The 18871-nt window shown below is 50.9% G+C and overlaps 1 protein-coding gene across 2 annotated transcripts in view; it reads left to right on the forward strand.

Moving 5' to 3' along the window:
* The first annotated feature begins 14217 nt into the window (after positions 1–14217).
* The window catches only part of PHLDA3 (pleckstrin homology like domain family A member 3), a 60818-nt gene continuing 56164 nt past the window's right edge, over positions 14218–18871 (forward strand). For both annotated transcript variants that reach the window (XM_038749091.1, XM_038749090.1), the window contains exon 1: positions 14218–14657. In XM_038749091.1, the coding sequence (XP_038605019.1) occupies positions 14218–14592 (375 nt within the window). In that variant the 3' untranslated portion in view covers positions 14593–14657. The remainder of the gene's footprint in view (positions 14658–18871) is intronic.

Genomic DNA, 18871 nt, shown 5'->3' on the forward strand with positions numbered 1-18871 from the left:
CACTTAGCACAGTGTTTTGTTCTCAGAAGGTGCTCTGTAAGTGCCATTACTTCTACCATTGCTAAATGTGAACTCTCTAGAACAAGATCTTGGAAAGAACTGGCTCATGAACCCCGAGACAGGACTGAAAGCCAGCCTCTCTCACTCACAAAGTTCCAGGGAGCAGGGCAGAGGCTAGCAGTCCCAGCCAAGGACCGATCTTATCTTGGGATGATTCATGAGTCCGATGAGATGGGAGCCTTGAAATCCATTTGCTTCTCAGGTCTGTAGATTGCACATCTCCAAGACCCCAGAATTTCTCTTTCTGATACCTACCACCCAGCTGGGTAGGCATCCTCCTTGCCATCCTTCCACTCCCCTCACTCCTCACTCTGTTCCTTACAGAGATGGCTGGCAGGGGGTGGGGTGGGGACAGTCAGTGATCCCTTGGGGTCTGTGTTGCTTACATTTGGGAATCACAGCTCCCTGGGAGCAGGCTCTCAGGCAGGGCTGAGGCACTGGTCCTGGAATGAGGGGAATTTGTTAAATTAGTGCCAAATGGGTGCTTCTGGACTGGTCAGGAAGACTGGTCAGATGGAGGGAGATGGTTCAATTGACTCAGTCAACTTGGGGTGTATCTCCTCGCTACACATTGCTCCTCCTCTAGGCCAAGGGATAGGGGTAATCAAAAGGTGCCCTCCTTCCTCCTCACATCCTCACCTGGAGGAAGGCCTCAGAGAGAAACTTGAGGATCCCTGACCTCCAAGTCTCAGGCCCCGCTCCCCCCATCTCTCCATTAGCTCCTTCCTCCAGATCCCACCTTCCACAGGCCCCCTCCCCAAAGAGTGTTCTGTCTTCCCAAGGGGGAGTGAGAATAGGCAGGAGAGGCAGCCACATTTGAGGGCATCAGTCCAAAAGTGGAAGGCTCTAAGAGTCGAGGCCAGGGGCCGGGGGCTAGAAGCGCCCGGCTGAGGTGGGGGTCGGCACCCCGGGGGCCCCCCACCCACCCTGGCCTCTGCCGTTGGCCGCTCCCCCACACCCGGGACGGCGGGTGGGCGGGCGGGCCGGTGGCAGGGCCGCGGAAACCTCACCTCAAGGAATTGGCCTTTCCGGGCAAGTCTTTCCATTTTAGACCGTGAGCCCACTGTTGGGTAGGGACCGTCTCTATATGTTGCCAACTTGGACTTCCCAAGCGCTTGGTCCAGTGCTCTGCACACAGTAAGCGCTCAATAAATACGATTGATTGATTGATTTCCGTTGGGCAGACGGACGGGCTTCCCCTCATCCCCCTCTCCATCCCCCCCATCTTACCTCCTTCCCTTCCCCACAGCACCTGTATATATGTATATATGTTTGTATATATTTATTACTCTATTTATTTTACTTGTACATATCTATTCTATTTATTTTATTTTGTTAGTCTGTTTGGTTTTGTTCTCTGTCTCCCCCTTTTAGACTATGAACCCACTGTTGGGTAGGGACCGTCTCTAGATGTTGCCAACTTGTACTTCCCAAGCGTGTAGTCCAGTGCTCTGCACACTTTAAGCACTCAATAAATACGATTGACTGATTGATTGATTGATTTCCGTTGGGCAGACGGACGGGCTTCCCCTTGTCCCCCTCTCCATCCCCCCATCCTACCTCCTTCCCTTCCCCACAGCACCTGTATATATATGTATATATGTTTGTACATATTTATTACTCTATTTATTTATTTTACTTGTACATATCTATTCTATTCATTTTCTTTTGTTAGTATGTTTGGTTTTGTTCTCCATCTCCCCCTTTTAGACTGTGAGCCCACTGTTGGGTAGGGACCGTCTCTAGATGTTGCCAACTTGTACTTCCCAAGAGCTTAGTACAGTGCTCTGCACACAGTAAGCGCTCAATAAATACGATTGATTAATTGATTGATTTCCGTTGGGCAGACGGACGGTCTTCCCCTCGTCCCCCTCTCCGTCGCCCCCATCTTACCTCCTTCCCTTCCCCACAACACCTGTATATATATATATATATGTTTGTACATATTTATTACTCTATTTTACTTGTACATATCTATTCTATTTATTTTATTTTGTTAGTATGTTTGGTTTTGTTCTCTGTCTCCCCCTTTTAGACTGTGAGCCCACTGTTGGGTAGGGACTGTCTCTATATGTTGCCAACTTGTACTTCCCAAGCGCTTAGTACAGTGCTCTGCACACAGTAAGCGCTCAATAAATACGATTGATTGATTGATTGATTGATTCTGGACCCCCATCTAGTGCTCAGGACTGTGCCCTCTTTCTGGTCACCACGTGCTTCTCTCCCATCCCTGGGGGATAGGAGACCACCTCCCCAAACCTCTGGGGGAGGGATTGGGGAGCTGGCAGAGAGCTGCAGGCACACCTCGAGTCCCATGGAACTGCACCGATCAAATGCCTTCTCAACTCCAGACTCGGCCCATCGCTTCTCATAAAGGGGCTTAATTCTCCCTGCAGACGAAAGGTATCCCGGATGAATCAGGAAAGTTATTGGGTTTGGAAAGCAATTAAAAGCGGGGGAATTCCATGGAGAAAGCCAGACCCAGGAGCAAGCTCGGGCAGATCAGGGCCCGAACACTTGATGTCTGTTGCAACTGTGTCTATAAATCAAAATAGTTAAAAGAAACAGAAACTTTGATTAAGGCCCTCCTGCTCTGCCCTGTGAGGGCAGGGAGTGGGTGGGTGGAGGGTTGGGGGGCCCAGGGGATGGGGGACCAAAGGATCCGTGAGCTCTAAACAAAGGCTGATACATGAAAGAGGTGCAGGTAGGCCCCGGGGAGACTCCAGGAGGCAGAACTCTGATGGTGGCTCTCAGGGTGTCCTGCTCCTGGGGCTTTCAGCAGGATTGGGAGTCCAGGAAGGCCAGGGAAGGGACTTCCAAGGGATGGTGAAAGGGACTGGGATTGAAGGGCTGTTGCGGGCAGGGAGGGGGTGGCTCCTAGCCCATCTTCCACCAGGGCTCTGAAAGGAGGAGTCTATCCCAACCCAGATGGTAGAATCCAAAACCTGGAGAAAGGAGTCATGAGGAAGGAGAGATCAATCAGTAAATGGTATTTATTGAGTGCTGACTGTGTGCGGAGCAGTATATTACACAGTTGGGAGACACTATCAGTGTCTAACAGTCTAAAGGAGGGGGGACAGACGTTCAAAAAAGTTACAGGTAAGAATGGCTAAGTACTGCAGCGCAGAGCTGCTCTCACTGGAGAGCTGGAAATAAGCAGATTCCACCCCCACCTCTCCCCTCCCCTCCCTGCCTCCGCCCACCCCAAGTCTCCAAAGGGATTTCTTGCTGAATTGACACATTTTCAGTTCAGAGTCAAACACACTTGGTGTTGTCCTGGTTTTGACAAATGAAAATGTAGAGCAAATTCCCACTGAAAGGGGAAAAACATGGATAAAGTCTCTGTATATGCATGGGTCTGATCGGGTTGCAGGCTGACTGACTTCTCCTGTCCAGAGTGACCATGCCCTCCTCATAGCTCCACTGGTCAGTAGTGGCACAGAGAGCAGCGGGGGAGGGAGGCATGATAAGGGGACTGATTCGGGGGGCCAAAAGGCTGGGCCACCCCTGCTGGAGCAGGGAAAATTTCCTGGCTGGGACCTGACATGGAGACAATGTCATTTTTCATTTGCCATGCCTTCCCTTCCTTCCCATCCTCCATCACATCCTCCTCCTCCCCCTCCTCTCCCTCCACTCCCTCCTCTTCTTTATCATCCTCTCCCCCCACCCCCCTCCTTCTTTTCCTCTTATAGCCTAGTGGATAGAGCACTGGCTTGGGAGTCAGAAGATCTGGGTTCTAATCCTAACTTCACCACTTATCTGCTGTGTGGCTTTGGGAAAGTCACTTCACTTCTCTGTGCCTCAGTTACTTAATTTTGAAATGGGAATTAAGACTGTGAGCCCCATGTGGGACATGGATTGTGTCCACCCTGATTAGCTTGTATCTTCCCCAGTGCTTAGTACAGTGCCTGGCACATAGTAGGTACTTAACAGCTGTCCCTTGAAAGCCCAGCCTTTATTTTGGCGGAAGCAGCATGGATAGTGAATAGAGGATGGGCCTGGGAGGTAGAAGGTCATGGGTTATAATCCCTGTTCTGCCACTTGTCTGCTGTGTGGCCTTGGGCAAGTCACTTCACTTCTTTGTGGCTCAGTTACCTCATTTGTAAAATGGAGATTCAGACTGTGAGCCCCATGTGGGACAAGGACTGTGTCCAACCCAATTTGTGTGTACCCACCCCAGTGCTTAATAGAGTGCTTGGCACATAGTAAGCATTTAACAAATACCACAGTTATCATCATTATTATTATTGTCATTTCTCCTTCTCCTCCCATGCCTCTTCCTCCTCCTCCTGTCCTTGTCCACCCACTGAGAACAGAGTGCTGTGCCCTGCCCGACCCCAAAGCAGGTGGATTCCTTCTCAAATCTGGAGAGTCACAAATCCAGGCCCGTTGGCAGGGCTTGTTGGAGTGGAGTCCCTCAGGGGGAGGGGCACTGGGCATTGCCCCCCACCAAGAGCAGCTGTACCCCCACAACTAAGGGCTGCTCCCAGTGAGTGAACAAATGTAGCCCGGGGGAGGGGGGGTACCCTCACCCTGCTCCCATCTTCCACCATCACCTCAGGATATCACTTGAGGGGCAGGAGCAGAGCAAGACTGTAATGCTGGCCAGTGCTTATCTTCCCTTACCTCCCCACAACCTCCACCAACAGCCACATCATCTCAGGCCATTGGCGTTTTCTCCAGTGCCCTGTGGGCTAGGCCAACCCAGTCCCGGGAATCACCTAGAAAATGAAGAATCAGTTTAATGGGAGATCAACAGGGTCTGAGGCTGGGCAGACTGGAGGCTGCATCACCATCAATCCATTGATGGATCAATCATATTAACTGAGCTCTTACTGTGTGCAGAGTACTGTACTAAGCGCTTGGTAGAAGACAATATAACAGAGTTGGTAGACACATTCCAACACATACAGGGAAGCAGCGTGGCTCAGTGGAAAGAGCCCAGGCTTTGGAATCAGAGGTCATGGGTTCAAATCCCAGCTCCGCCACTTGTCAGCTGTGTGACTTTGGGCAAGTCACTTCACTTTTCTGGGCCTCAGTTCCCTCATCTGGAAAATGGGGATGAAGACTGTGAGCGCCCCTTGGGACAACCTGATCACCTTGTAACCTCCCCAGCGCTTAGAACAATGCTTTGTACATAGTAAGTGCTTAATAAATGCCATTATTATTATTATTATTCCAAGCCCTCAATGAGTTTACAATCTAGAGTGGGAGACAGAATAAATAATGGATTTGTATATAAATGCCGTGGGATTGACGGAGGGGTCAAAAAGGGGCTCAAATACAAGAGCAAGAGTTATGCAGAAGGGAGTGGGAGAAGAGAAAATGAGGATTTAGTTGGGAAAGTTCTCTTGGAGGAGATATTTCTTCAATAAGGCTTTGAGGGTGGGGAAAGTGATTGTCTGGCAGATTTGAAGAGGGAGAGTGTTCCAGATTAGAGGCAAGATGGGAGTGAGAGGCCAGCAGTGCTATAGACGAGATCGAGGTACAGTTGAGTAGGTTGGCATTAGAGAAGAGAAGTGTGAGGGCTGGGTTGTAGTAGGAGAATAGCAAGGTGAGGTAGGAGAAGGCAAGGTTACTGAGTCCTCAGGAGCAGCACTAGGTGTGGAGTGAGCAGAGGAGGCATGGACGTAGGAGAGAGCTGGAAAAGGGTCCTTCCATTGACACAGGACTCATTTCAGAGGACCAGATCCCAACCCAGTGATGAGATGGGAAATCACTCTGAAAGAGAAGATAGGAGAAGATAGGAACTTGGCAGTCCAGCTAGAGAGAAAACTTTCTATTGGCCCTTGGTATCTGTTTCCAATTTGGAGAGCAGGATAAATAAGGGAAAGAGAGAGCAAAGATAGGAGGTTGTCTGGGATTTCATTCAGGGGCATCAGAAGAGTCATGCTGGAAGGCAGAGGAATTTAGGTGGGAATTAAGCGATCTGGGGTACAAGGGAACCTCTCCAGTCCAGAATATTGAGTTTCACTTTGTGCTTCTCACTTTCACTTTGTGCCCTGACCATATTCTAACTAGGATCCTCCCCAGTCTATGCAAGAATCCAAGAAGAAAACAAAGGCTATTATCCACAAGTTACCTGGTTGAGAAAATGACATCTGGAGGTAGTGGATTCTCCTTTCCCACTGATCAGTGGAAAGAGCACGGGCTTGGGAGTCAGAGCTTGTGGGTCAGCTGTGTGACAACTTCTTTGAGCCTCAGTTGTCTCATCCGTAAAATGGGGATTAAGACTGTGGGCCCCAAGTGGGACAACGTGATTACCTTGTATCCCCCTCAATGCTTAGAACGGTGCCTTACACATAGTAAGCACTTAGCAAATAGCATAAGGATAATAATGATGATAACCAAGTCCCAGAGAGGTTAAGTCAAACAGTTGGCCAACGGTCTGATTAGAGCCCGAGCCCCTGAGGACCCAACCCATGCTCTCCAGAAATTGGTTGTGACAGGTAAAAGATGACCAGGTTAGAAGTAGCCTGGCCTAGTGGAATGAGCCCAGGCATGGGAGTCAGAGGACCTGAGTTTTAATCCCAGCTCCGCCACATACCTGCGGTGTGACCTTGGGCAAGTCACTTCCCTTCACTGTGTCTCAGTTCCCTCATCTGCAAAATAGGAATTCAAAATCTGTTCTCCCTCCTACTTAGACTGTAAACTCCACATGGAACCTGATGATCTTGTTTCTACCTCAGTGCTTGGCACATAGTAAGTGATTAACATATACCACAGTTACGATGATGATGATGATTGGGGGATGGAGCAGTTTCTACATAAGGGCAGGATGAAAAGGTTAAGATTCCCCAAGACAAAAACTCTTGGAGGGGACATGCTGAGAGTTTACAAAATCCCGAAGGGTGTGGACAGGGAAAACACAGAATCATATTCACCAAATGCCACAACCACAGCACAGAGGGGCACTCACTGAACCTTGAAGGTGGGAGCTCCAGTACAAACAAAAAGAGACACTTTGCCCCATGGACAGGTATGCGGGTGGAATTCATTGGCACAGGACATTGTGCAGACCCAAAGTAGCAGGAAGTTCAAGGAGGGGTTTGGGTAAATGAATGGAAAGGCCAGTCCCTAGTAGGAAAGTGAGGGATGCAGAGGGAGAAAGGGGTCCATCCCTGAATATCATGGTGGTTGTCAGGACTCTCCCCAACACACAGATCACAGAAGCAGCATGGTCTAATGGGAAGAGTACAGAAGTAGGAGTCAGGAGAACTGGGTCCTCATCCCTGTTCCACAAATTGGCTACTCTGTGACCTCAGGAAGTTACTTAACTTCTCTGTGCCTGTTTCTCCCTCTCCCTCTTTCTCCCTGTTCTCCCTATCCCTTAAACAGTGAGTCCCAGGTGGAACAGTGACTGTGTCTGATCTGACTTTTCTTTTAAATGGTATTTGTTTAAATGGTATCTCCCCCTTCTAGACTGTGAGGCCACTGTTGGGTTGGGACTGTCTCTATATGTTGCCAACTTGTACTTCCCAAGCACTTAGTACAGTGCTCTGCACACAGTAAGCGCTCAATAAATATGATTGATTGATTGATTGAATGATTGAATGATTTGTTAAGTGCTTACTGTGTGCCTGATGCTGTACTGAGCACTGGGGTAGATTCAAGATAATCAGGTAAAACACAGTCCATATCTAACATGGGGTTTACAGTCATAATCCCCATTTTATAGCTGAAGTAACTGAGGCACAGTGAAGGGAAGTGACTTGCCCAATGTCACATAGTGGACAAGTAGCAGAGCTGGGATTAGGACCCAGATCCTTCTGACTCCAGACCCATGCTCTATCCACTAGACCACTTTGCTCCAGCGCTGGGCACAAATTATTATTATTATTGTTATTTTTATTATCCTGCAAGCATCCTGTTTCCACCCAGTGATAGGATGGACTCATTCTTCTGACCTAGGAGAGCAGCTCAGACCTAATGCCTTCAGATAGATTGAGAACGTGAAGCATTCTAACCTTTTTCACCCAAACATCTTCCCCTCCTTCCCCCTACTTCTGGTCCAGTGGAGGGGCAGTGCTTTGGGACTCAAGAAACCTTGGTTCTATACCAGGCTCTGCCTGCAGCAGGTTGATATAGGTGAAAACCTCACCTTGTTCTCTGCACTGTGTTGCACCCCTGCCTATCTGCTTGCTCATCTCCCTCCCGCTTTGACTGTGACCCCTGTGTGGGACAGGGAGATTTCCTGACCTGATTATCTGCTATGTCTCAGTGCTTGGCACATAATAAGGGTCTAACAAATACCACAATTATTATTTTGCTCATTGTATTCTGTGCCTCAACAGGAACACAGTGGGTAGGAGAGAGAGAGAGAGAGAGAGAGAGGGAGAGAGAGAGAGAGAGAAAGAGAGAGAGAGAGAGAGAGAGAGAGAGAGAGAGAGAGAGAGAGAGAGAGAGAGAGAGAGAGAGAGAGAAAGCCAGTGAACTTGCTCAAGCTACTAGCACCAAAATGGATTCCTTTGGGCAAGGTTTGGGCACTGAAGTCTCAGGATTAAGGCCTGTCCGTCATTCCTGAAGGGACACTGTGTCATCAATCAATCATATTTATTGAGCGCTGATGGTGTGCCAAGTACTGTATTAAGTGCTTGGGAGAGTACAATATAACAGGATAACAATATAAAAGAATCCCTGCCCGCTGTAAACAGCTTAAACTTACAGTTTAAGTTTAGATGGGGAGAGCACAGACTTTAAGTACAATGTGGGCAAGGAAGGTGTCTACCAACTCTGTTATATTGTACGCTTCCAAGCACTTAATACAGTGCTTTGCACACCATAAGTTCTTAATAAATACCATTGATTGATTGATTATTGTCCTCAGGCATATATTTGTGGAGTTTATGCATTACATTTCTGATGGCTTACTGCTGATTTTTGGAGTGCTCTGTGCCAAAATGGCAGTACTGCCCCAAAGAGCAACATTAATCTACTACAAAAATTCACATGACTCAGACACCACATATTTAATTGTGTGTTCACGTTTCACTAACGAACATCAACACCAGAGGTGATATCTGAAACCACGTAAAGTAGAACAATGCTTGGCACATAGTAAGCGCTTAAAAAATTCCATTAGTATTATTATTAATATTAGTTTCCAGCCAACTCAGATGAAGTCTGTGATGGACGTGCCACCAAACCATAATTCTTCCACAATCTATTCAGGATTTCGATTGACACAAAATCATTTATGAGCAAATCTTCCTTGGCATTTGCACATTTCTGGTGTGAAAAGTATGTGAGGGGTGAAACTGGTGAGGAACATGGTAATTTACCAGGGAAAATGATCATGGAATTCTTTACGTTCAGAGGTTCTAAAATGAACAGAAGGACACATCCTGTAAAAATGTATCATTTTGAATGAGGGAGATGGGATCAAACCAGCATGGTGTAGTGGATAGAGCAAAGGCCTGCGAGTCAGAGGGTCATGGGTTCTAATCCCGGTTCTGCCACTTGTCTGCTGTGTGGCCTTGGGCAAGTCAATTAACTTCTCTATGACTCAGTTACCTCATCTGTAAAATGGGGATTAAGACTGTGAGTCCCTTGCAGGATAGGGACTGTGTCCAACCCGATTTGCTTGTATCCACCCCAGAACTTAGTGCAGTGCCTGGCACACAGTAAGTGCATAACAAATGTCACAGTTATTATTATTAATCTAGGAGGGCTGCCTGGTGGGAAGGAGGCTCTGGATGGTGACTGCCCTCAAGGACCCAGCTGCTGTTTCCTGAGCCCTGGGGGGCAGGAGGCGGGAAAGGGGAGGACTGGAGGCCCATAGACAGTCCTGGGAAATCCTAGCACTGCACTTATTCATTCACTCATTCTTTAAATCATATTTATTGAGCACTTACTATGTGCAGAGCACTGTACTAAGTGCTTGGGAGAGTACAATATAATGATAAACAGACACATTCCCTGCCCACAATGAATTTACAGTCTAGAGGAGGGGAGACAGACATCAATGCAAATAAATAGATTCCAGATATGTGCTGTGGGGCTGAGAGGGGGAAAGAACAAAGGGAGCATCACCTGGGTATCCCTGGGAAGGACCCATATGGAGGAAGTAGAAGAGTGGCCCAGTTTTCTGGTGTCCTCCCAACATTCAGGGCATTTCACTTCAGTTCTTTCAGGAGATTTAGAATCCAGTAAACTACCCCTCCCTCCCCACCTCCTTCCTAATCTGGAACGACTCCACACTCTTAGAACCAGACAATCCTCAGATCTCAGATTGCCAAGTGGCAAGCCAAAAGACATTCAGCCAGCTGGTTCCAGCACTCTGTTGGACAACTAAGGGTGGCCCAAAAGACCTCCCTGGGCCTTCCGCCCACCTTCCTCTATGTTGGGGCTGGTTTGGAGCCAGCCACCTGGGCCCTTAGGACCCAACAGTCCCGCCTCAGACCAGCTGCCGCCAGCACAACAGTAGCCAACCCAGACTGCTTGTTCCAGCTGTGATCAAGGCTGATGACCCAGAGTTGGAAATCCCCTCTGGGGCAGCGGAGGAGGTCTCGGGACCCCCTGACTTAAAGCCCACAACCTCCAAGTGAATTCCACCTGGCTCTGGCCGTTCTAATCTGCTCAGTGTAGGACTCCCCATCTTCCTGAGGTTCATTGCCTGGCTGTTCTGGAATTGATGGGGGGGCTTTAATGCCACTTGTTCTCTCTTCCCCTACCCCCCACCGACTTTCAGCCTCTGAGGGAGAGAAAAGGGGAAGCTTGGGATGGGGTACGATGTCCTAGTTTTCAACCAGGTATATATCCCTGTCAATATTTGCCTGTGTTCATATTTCAAGTTATCTGCCTGTCACTTGTGCTTAATAATAATAATAATAATAGTATTTGTTAAGTGCTTACTATGTGCCGAGCACTGTTCTAAGTATCTGTGTTTGTATGCCTGTACCCACGTGTGTCAAGTCCTGTGTTGCCTCCTCTGATTGTCACCTTTTCAAGGGCAGGGACTACATCTTTGCTACTGGATTAATATGGGGCAAAAGATCCATATTCAGAAAGGTCACAGTAGGAGGAAGGATTTAGAAAAATGAGATTTCTGGCATGTTAATAGTCTGTAAATTCAGCTTTTTTCATTCCCGTCTCATCTCTAGTTAATTCCCATCACACCATGTTATACCACCCTATCAGCACTTAATATTTCATTACCCAACCCCAGCATTTGTCTAGAAGTAATTAAGTTGTGAATCCTATTGCTTTTTCAGATATTTCATCCTGATTCACTTGTGTGTGTAATATATATATATATATATATATATACATCAGATAAATCAATACCATATATATTTACCTGATATATTTTATTCTGATGACTTGACACCTGTTCAGATGTTTTGTTTTGTTGTCTGTCTTCCCCTTCTACACTGTGAGCCCGTTGTTGGGTAGGGACCGTTTCTATATGTTGCCAACTTGTACTTCCCAAGTGCTTAGTACAGTGCTCTGCACATAGTAAGCACTCAATAAATACGATTGAATGAATGAATGAATGTTTTTCTCTGTCCCTCCCTCTCTCTCCACCTGCCTCCCAGGACCAAGGAGAGGGAGAGGGGGAGGGAGGGAGAGAGAGAGAGAGAGAGAGAGAGAGAGAGAGAGAGAGAGAGAGAGAGAGGGAGAGAGAAAGCTCATGGATTGTCACTCTTTATTGTTGTATTGTACTTTCCCAAGAGTTAAGTACAGTGCTCTGCACAAGGTAAGCACTTAATAAATAAGATTGAATGAATTAATTAATGCTAGACTGAGACCATAATCTGGGAGAGAGAGATGTGTGGGGCACTTCTTTTTGAATGTCATTTACTGTTGGGTGAATAGCACCCAGGAACCTGTGGGATCCTCTGGGGAAATTAATTCATTCATTCAATCGAATTTACTAAGCACTTACTGTGTGCAGAGTACTATACTAAGTTCTTGGGAGAGTACAATATAACAATAAACACACATTCCCTGCCCACAGTGATCTTGCAGTCTAGGGAATGGAGGCATAGAGCAGGTCTGGAACTGCCAGAGGGATTCAGGGTTTGGGGACTAGAACCCTGGGGTCCTAGAATAATCCTGTCTTCACTTACTCCTACATGGGCCGGTATCCCATGGCCCCAGGGCCCCACACCTAAGCCCCTGGAGCTAGGATTCCCTTCAAACATAGAAATAGTGTGGGAAAAATGAAGGCCCCAGTACCTGATCGCTGCACCAGTTCTCCCTTAACCCAATGTCTCCTGCACCCAATCTAGATGGTGAACAGAAAGTCCCCTAGCCCACAGTGACTCTGAGGGATACCCCACCATCCCCCACTGGCTGCCCTCTCACCTGCAAGGGAGGGGCCTGTCCCTGTCCCATCCTGTCACGGCTTCCTCCCTAGGTGCCCCAAGCTCCTGCCCAAGCCCGTTTCCCAAGGTAAGCCCCCAGACAGACCCCTGCCTTTTCTCAGTGCCCTGAGCAGCAGGACCCCATCCCCGAGCAGTCCCCTCCCCCACGCAGAGCTTGGACCATCAAAGACACCACTCCAGGCTCACAAGCCCTGGGAGGGGTCTGGGGCTCTGGGAGAGGCTGGGTAGAGGTGACCAGGACAACACAACCTCCAGTTAGGAGGGCACCGAAGATTTGCCATTACCAACAGAGCCCCTCATCTCCCCCAACCCTGCCATTGCTACCGCTCCAGCAGCAGCCCAACCCTTTCTAACTCAGGCCTGGGAGCTGGGGGGCCATAGGGCTGGGGGCAAGCAGGAAATCGGGGGGCTGGAGAGCCGGGGGCCCAAGAGGCCAGAGGGCCAGGGAGTTGGGGAGCTGGGGTCCAGGGGCCTGGGGAGCCAGGGGTTTGGGAAGCTTGGGAGCCAGGGGGATGGAGGGCCAGGGGTTGAGGGAACCATGGGGCAGGGGGTCCGAGGGTCTGGGGACCTAGGGAGCCTGGGGTCCTGGTAGTCAGGGGGCTTAGTACAGTGCTGTGCACACAGTAAGCGCTCAATAAATACGATTGAATGAATGGGGAGCCAGGGGTCCGGGGGTGAGGCGCGGGGGTCCAGGGGACAGGGGGCCCGAGGATCTGGGGAGCCTGGGGTCCGGGGGCCAGGGATCCTGGTAGTCAGGGGACTGGAAAGCCAGGGTTCCGAGGGTCTGGGGACCTGGGATCTGGGGTCTGGGGAGCCAGGGCTCTTGGTAGTCAGGGGGCTGGGGAGCCAGGGGTCGGGGGTGGGGGGCGGGGGTCCAGGGGTCAGGGGAGCTAGGGGTCAGGGGGCCCGAGGGTCTGGGGACCTGGGGTCCTATTAGGCGGGGGGCTGGGGAGCCAGGGGTCCGGGGGTCCGAGGGTCTGGGGAGCTGGGGGCCTAGGGGTCAGGGGGTCCGAGGGTCAGGGGACCTGGGGTCCTATTAGACAGGGGGCTGGGGTGCCAGGGGTCCAGGGGTGGGGGCGGGGGTCCAGGGGTCCGGGGAGCTGGGGGCCTAGGGGTCAGGGGGTCCGAGGGTCAGGGGACCTGGGGTCCTGTTAGACAGGGGGCTGGGGAGCCAGGGGTCCGGGGTGGGGGGCGGGGGTCCGGGGGTCCGAGGGTCTGGGGGCCTAGGGGTCAGGGGGTCCGAGGGTCTGGGGACCTGGGGTCCTGTTAGACAGGAGGCTGGGGAGCCAGGGGTCCGGGGGTGGGGGTCCAGGGGGTCGGATGACCCATGAGTGCGCAGCGGCGGCAATAGGCTGAGCAGCGGAGAAGCCGGCGACCCCTCCCCCCATCCTCCCCGCCGCCGGCCCTCGCCAATTTGTGAATGAGGTCGGGCTGCCCCCCGCCCCCGCCCCCGCCCCGTGTCTGGGCGGCTCCCCGGCCTGCCTGCCTGCCTGCTTGCCTGCCTGCCTCCCTCCCGGGGGCCGGGGCCGGGGCGCGGTCAGCAGCCGGGGCAGGAATGCGCGGCCGGGCTGGGCGCGGAAAGGGAGCAGCGGGGCATGTAGCGACGCATCCCGCAGCCGGCGCGCAGACGGCCGGGCGGGGGCCCGCCGCACAGCCCGGACAAAGAGGAAGGACCGGCTGCTCGGGCCCGGGCACTGGGGCCGGGGGCTAGGGAGCGGGACTAGCGGGCAGCGCCTGGGCGCAGCCGGCGGGAGCCAGGAGGAGAGGTCCGTCCGGGGGTCCGGGGGTCCGGGGGACCGGGGGACCGGGGGTCCGCGGGTCCGGCCCCATGGCGTCGGCGAAGGTGCTGAAGGAGGGCGTGCTGGAGAAGCGCAGCGGGGGCCTGCTGCAGCTGTGGAAGCGCAAGCGGTGCGTGCTGACGGAGCAGGGCCTGCAGCTGTTCGACGCCAAGGGCGCGGGCGGCCGCCCCAAGGAGCTCAGCTTCGCCCGCATCAAGGCGGTGGAGTGCGTCGAGTGCACCGGCCGCCACGTCTACTTCACCCTGGTCACCGAGGCCGGGGCCGAGATCGATTTCCGCTGCCCGCTGGAGGACCCCGGCTGGAACGCCCAGATCACCCTCGGCCTGGTCAAGTTCAAGAACCAGCAGGCCATCCAGGGCGTGCGGGCCCGGCAGAGCCTCAGGGCGGGGACCCTGGTCTCCTAGGGAGGCGGCCAAAGCCTCTCCGCCCTCCTCCCCTTCCCCTCCGAGGAGCCAGGACGCCGCGCAAGGTAAGGAACTGCCGCGGACCCAGCCGGCCTAATATTAATAAAAATAATAACAGCGATGGGGATATGCACTCACTCGTTCGATCGTATTCATTGAGCGCTTACTGTGTGCAGAGCACCGTACTGAGCGCTGGGGAAGTACCCATCACTTCACTTCTCTGGGCCTCAGGGACCTCATCTGTAAAACGGGGGTGAAGACAGTGAGCCCCCCGTGGGATAACCTGATCACCTTGTAACCTCCCCAGCGCTAAGAACAGTGCTTTGCACATAGTAAGAGCTTAATAAATGCCATCATCATCATCATCATTATTACAAATCGGCAACATATAGAGACGGTCCCAACAACGGAGTATGTGTTAAGCGCTTACTATTCACTCATTCAGTGGTATTTATCGAGCGCTCACTGTGTGCTGAGCATTGTACTAAGCGCTTGGGAAGTCCGAATCATTTAACTTCTCTATGCCTCAGGTCCCTCATCCGTAAAATGGGGATGAAGACAGTGAGCCCCCCGTGGGACAACCTGATCACCTTGTAACCTCCGCAGGGCTTAGAACAGTGCTTCGCACATAGTAAGAGCTTAATAAATGCCATCATCATCATCATTATTATTACAAATCGGCAACATATAGAGACGGTCCCAACAATGGAGTATGTGTTAAGCGCTTACTACTCATTCATTCAGTGGTATTTATCGAGCGCTCACTGTGTGCTGAGCATTGTACTAAGCGCTTGGGAAGTCCGAATCATTTAACTTCTCTATGCCTCAGGTACCTCATCCGTAAAACAGGGGTGAAGACAGTGAGCCCCCCGTGGGACAACCTGATCACCTTGTAACCTCCCCAGCGCTTAGAACAGTGCTTTGCACATAGTAAGAGCTTAATAAATGCCATCATCATCATCATCATCATCATCATCATCATTATTACAAAACGGCAACATATAGAGACGGTCCCAACAACGGAGTATGTGTTAAGCGCTTACTATTCACTCATTCAGTGGTATTTATCGAGCGCTCACTGTGTGCTGAGCATTGTACTAAGCGCTTGGGAAGTCCGAATCATTTAACTTCTCTATGCCTCAGGTCCCTCATCCGTAAAATGGGGATGAAGACAGTGAGCCCCCCGTGGGACAACCTGATCACCTTGTAACCTCCGCAGGGCTTAGAACAGTGCTTCGCACATAGTAAGAGCTTAATAAATGCCATCATCATCATCATTATTATTACAAATCGGCAACATATAGAGACGGTCCCAACAATGGAGTATGTGTTAAGCGCTTACTACTCATTCATTCAGTGGTATTTATCGAGCGCTCACTGTGTGCTGAGCATTGTACTAAGCGCTTGGGAAGTCCGAATCATTTAACTTCTCTATGCCTCAGGTACCTCATCCGTAAAACAGGGGTGAAGACAGTGAGCCCCCCGTGGGACAACCTGATCACCTTGTAACCTCCCCAGCGCTTAGAACAGTGCTTTGCACATAGTAAGAGCTTAATAAATGCCATCATCATCATCATCATCATCATTATTACAAAACGGCAACATATAGAGACGGTCCCAACAACGGAGTATGTGTTAAGCGCTTACTATTCACTCATTCAGTGGTATTTATCGAGCGCTCACTGTGTGCTGAGCATTGTACTAAGCGCTTGGGAAGTCCGAATCATTTAACTTCTCTATGCCTCAGGTCCCTCATCCGTAAAATGGGGATGAAGACAGTGAGCCCCCCGTGGGACAACCTGATCACCTTGTAACCTCCGCAGGGCTTATAACAGTGCTTCGCACATAGTAAGAGCTTAATAAATGCCATCATCATCATCATTATTATTACAAATCGGCAACATATAGAGACGGTCCCAACAACGGAGTATGTGTTAAGCGCTTACTATTCACTCATTCAGTGGTATTTATTGAGCGCTCACTGTGTGCTGAGCATTGTACTAAGCGCTTGGGAAGTCCGAATCATTTAACTTCTCTATGCCTCAGGTACCTCATCCGTAAAATGGGGATGAAGACAGTGAGCCCCCCGTGGGACAACCTGATCACCTTGTAACCTCCCCAGCGCTTAGAACAGTGCTTCACACATAGTAAGAGCTTAATAAATGCCATCATCATCATCATTATTATTACAAATCGGCAACATATAGAGACGGTCCCAACAACGGAGTATGTGTTAAGCGCTTACTATTCATTCATTCAGTGGTATCTATTGAGCGCTCACTGTGTGCTGAGCATTGTACTAAGCGCTTGGGAAGTCCGAATCATTTAACTTCTCTATGCCTCAGGTACCTCATCCGTAAAATGGGGATGGAGACAGTGAGACCCCGTGGGACAACCTGATCACCTTGTAACCTCCCCAGCGCTTAGAACAGTGCTTCGCACATAGTAAGAGCTTAATAAATGCCATCATCATCATCATCATTATTATTACAAATCGGCAACATATAGAGACGGTCCCAACGACGGAGTATGTGTTAAGCACTTACTAGTCACTCAGTCAGTCATATTTATTGAGTGCTTACTGTGTGCAGAGCACTCTACTAAGTGCACTGTACTGAGAAGCAGCATGGCTCAGTGGAAAGAGCATGGGCTTGGAAATCAGAGGTCATGGGTTCTAATCCCGGCTCCGCCACTTGTCAGCTCTGTGACTTTGGGCAAGGCACTTCTCTGTGCCTCAGTTACCTCATCTGTAAAATGAGTATTAAGACTGTGAGCCCCACGTGGGACAACCTGATTACCTTGTAGCCCCCCCACCCCTAGCGCTTAGAACAGTGGTTGGCACATAGTAAGCACTTAACAAATACCATCATTATTACTAAGCGCTTGAAAAGTACAATTCAGCAATAGAGACAATCCCTGCTCACAACGGGCTTACATGTGCCAGGCACTGTACTAAGCGCTGGAGTGGATACAAGCAAATTGAGTTGGACACAGTGCCTTTTTCAAGCTTCATTTTACAGATGAGGTAACTGAGGCACAGAAAGGTAAAGCGACTTGCCCAAGATCACCCAGCAGACAAGTGGTGGAGTCCTGGCCCCTCCTCCCTCTCCACCGAGGCCCAGGGGCCCGCAGGTCCTAGCCAGGCTTCCCTTCGGAAGCCCGTGCTCTAGTGGGATGAGCACAGGATGGGGAGCCAGGAGATTTGTTATAATCCCGGCTCTGTCACATGCTTGCCCTGTGACCTTGGGCACTTTTCTGTGGCTCAGTTTCCGCACATGTAAAGTGGGGATTAAATACCTGTTCTCCCTCCTCTTAAATGGTGAATCCCAGGAGGGACCGGTTCTGTGTCTTAGTTGATTGTACTGAATCTATCCTGGAGCCTGGCACAGAGTAAATGCTTAAAGAATACTACAATTCATATTATTATCATTATTATTGAGACCCACATGTCCTGCCCTCCCCAGCGCTAGCCCCAGGGGATCTCTAAGATGGACGGGAATTCCCCTGGGTCCTGAACTTGGTCGGTGGTCGGTAAAATTGCTTTCAGTGCCCCAGCCCCAGCATCGTGGGAGAACAGCAGACACTGAGGGGGTGGAGCGGGGAGGGGAGGGGCGGGAGTGTTGGACAGTGTCAGAATGAGGTTGAGAACTGTGGCTCGCCTGTTTCCCATCCCGCCCTCTTTCTACCTGGTGACTTTCACCCGGAGCTGCATTAGCCACCCTGGACTCCCCTGTCCTCCATCTCTCCTGGAAGCAGGGCAAGGGCAGCTAGAGAGGTCACTTTGGCTCCCCGGGAGGACTGAGGTTCAGAGAGTGGGCCGGACTTGCCCAACGTCATGCACAGAGTCAGCGAGGAGCAGGACAGGAAGAGGGGGCTGAGGGGTCTACCCCAGGGCTCCAGGGCCCCGGCCTTGCTGCCTCATTCCACTCCTTCCCCTCTCTCTTCCTGGGGAGCTAGGAGGGTGCTCTTGGACAAGGGTTGGAGACCCTCCTCTCCCAGCCTAAAGAAGACCTCTGAAGAGAGGCTCTTGGGAGCTGAAGGCTTCACCTTTTGCACCTAGCTTGCGGTCAGCCTCCGTTGGAGATGGAGGGGCTTCTCTTGAGTTGGGCCGCTTCCCTGCCCAGCCCTGCCCTCAGAACCATGGAAAAAGGGCAGGTTGATGTCCTCCTCTACCCCCAATGCCAGGCTTTGTCCCAGCCGTTGCCTCCAGAAAGGAGCTGTCACCTCCTCCTCCACCCTGTGGAAAGACAGAGAGAAAGGGTGCCCAGTGAGGAGGAAA

Source organism: Tachyglossus aculeatus, chromosome 7 (genome assembly GCF_015852505.1).
Source record: "Tachyglossus aculeatus isolate mTacAcu1 chromosome 7, mTacAcu1.pri, whole genome shotgun sequence".
Lineage (NCBI taxonomy): Eukaryota > Metazoa > Chordata > Mammalia > Monotremata > Tachyglossidae > Tachyglossus > Tachyglossus aculeatus.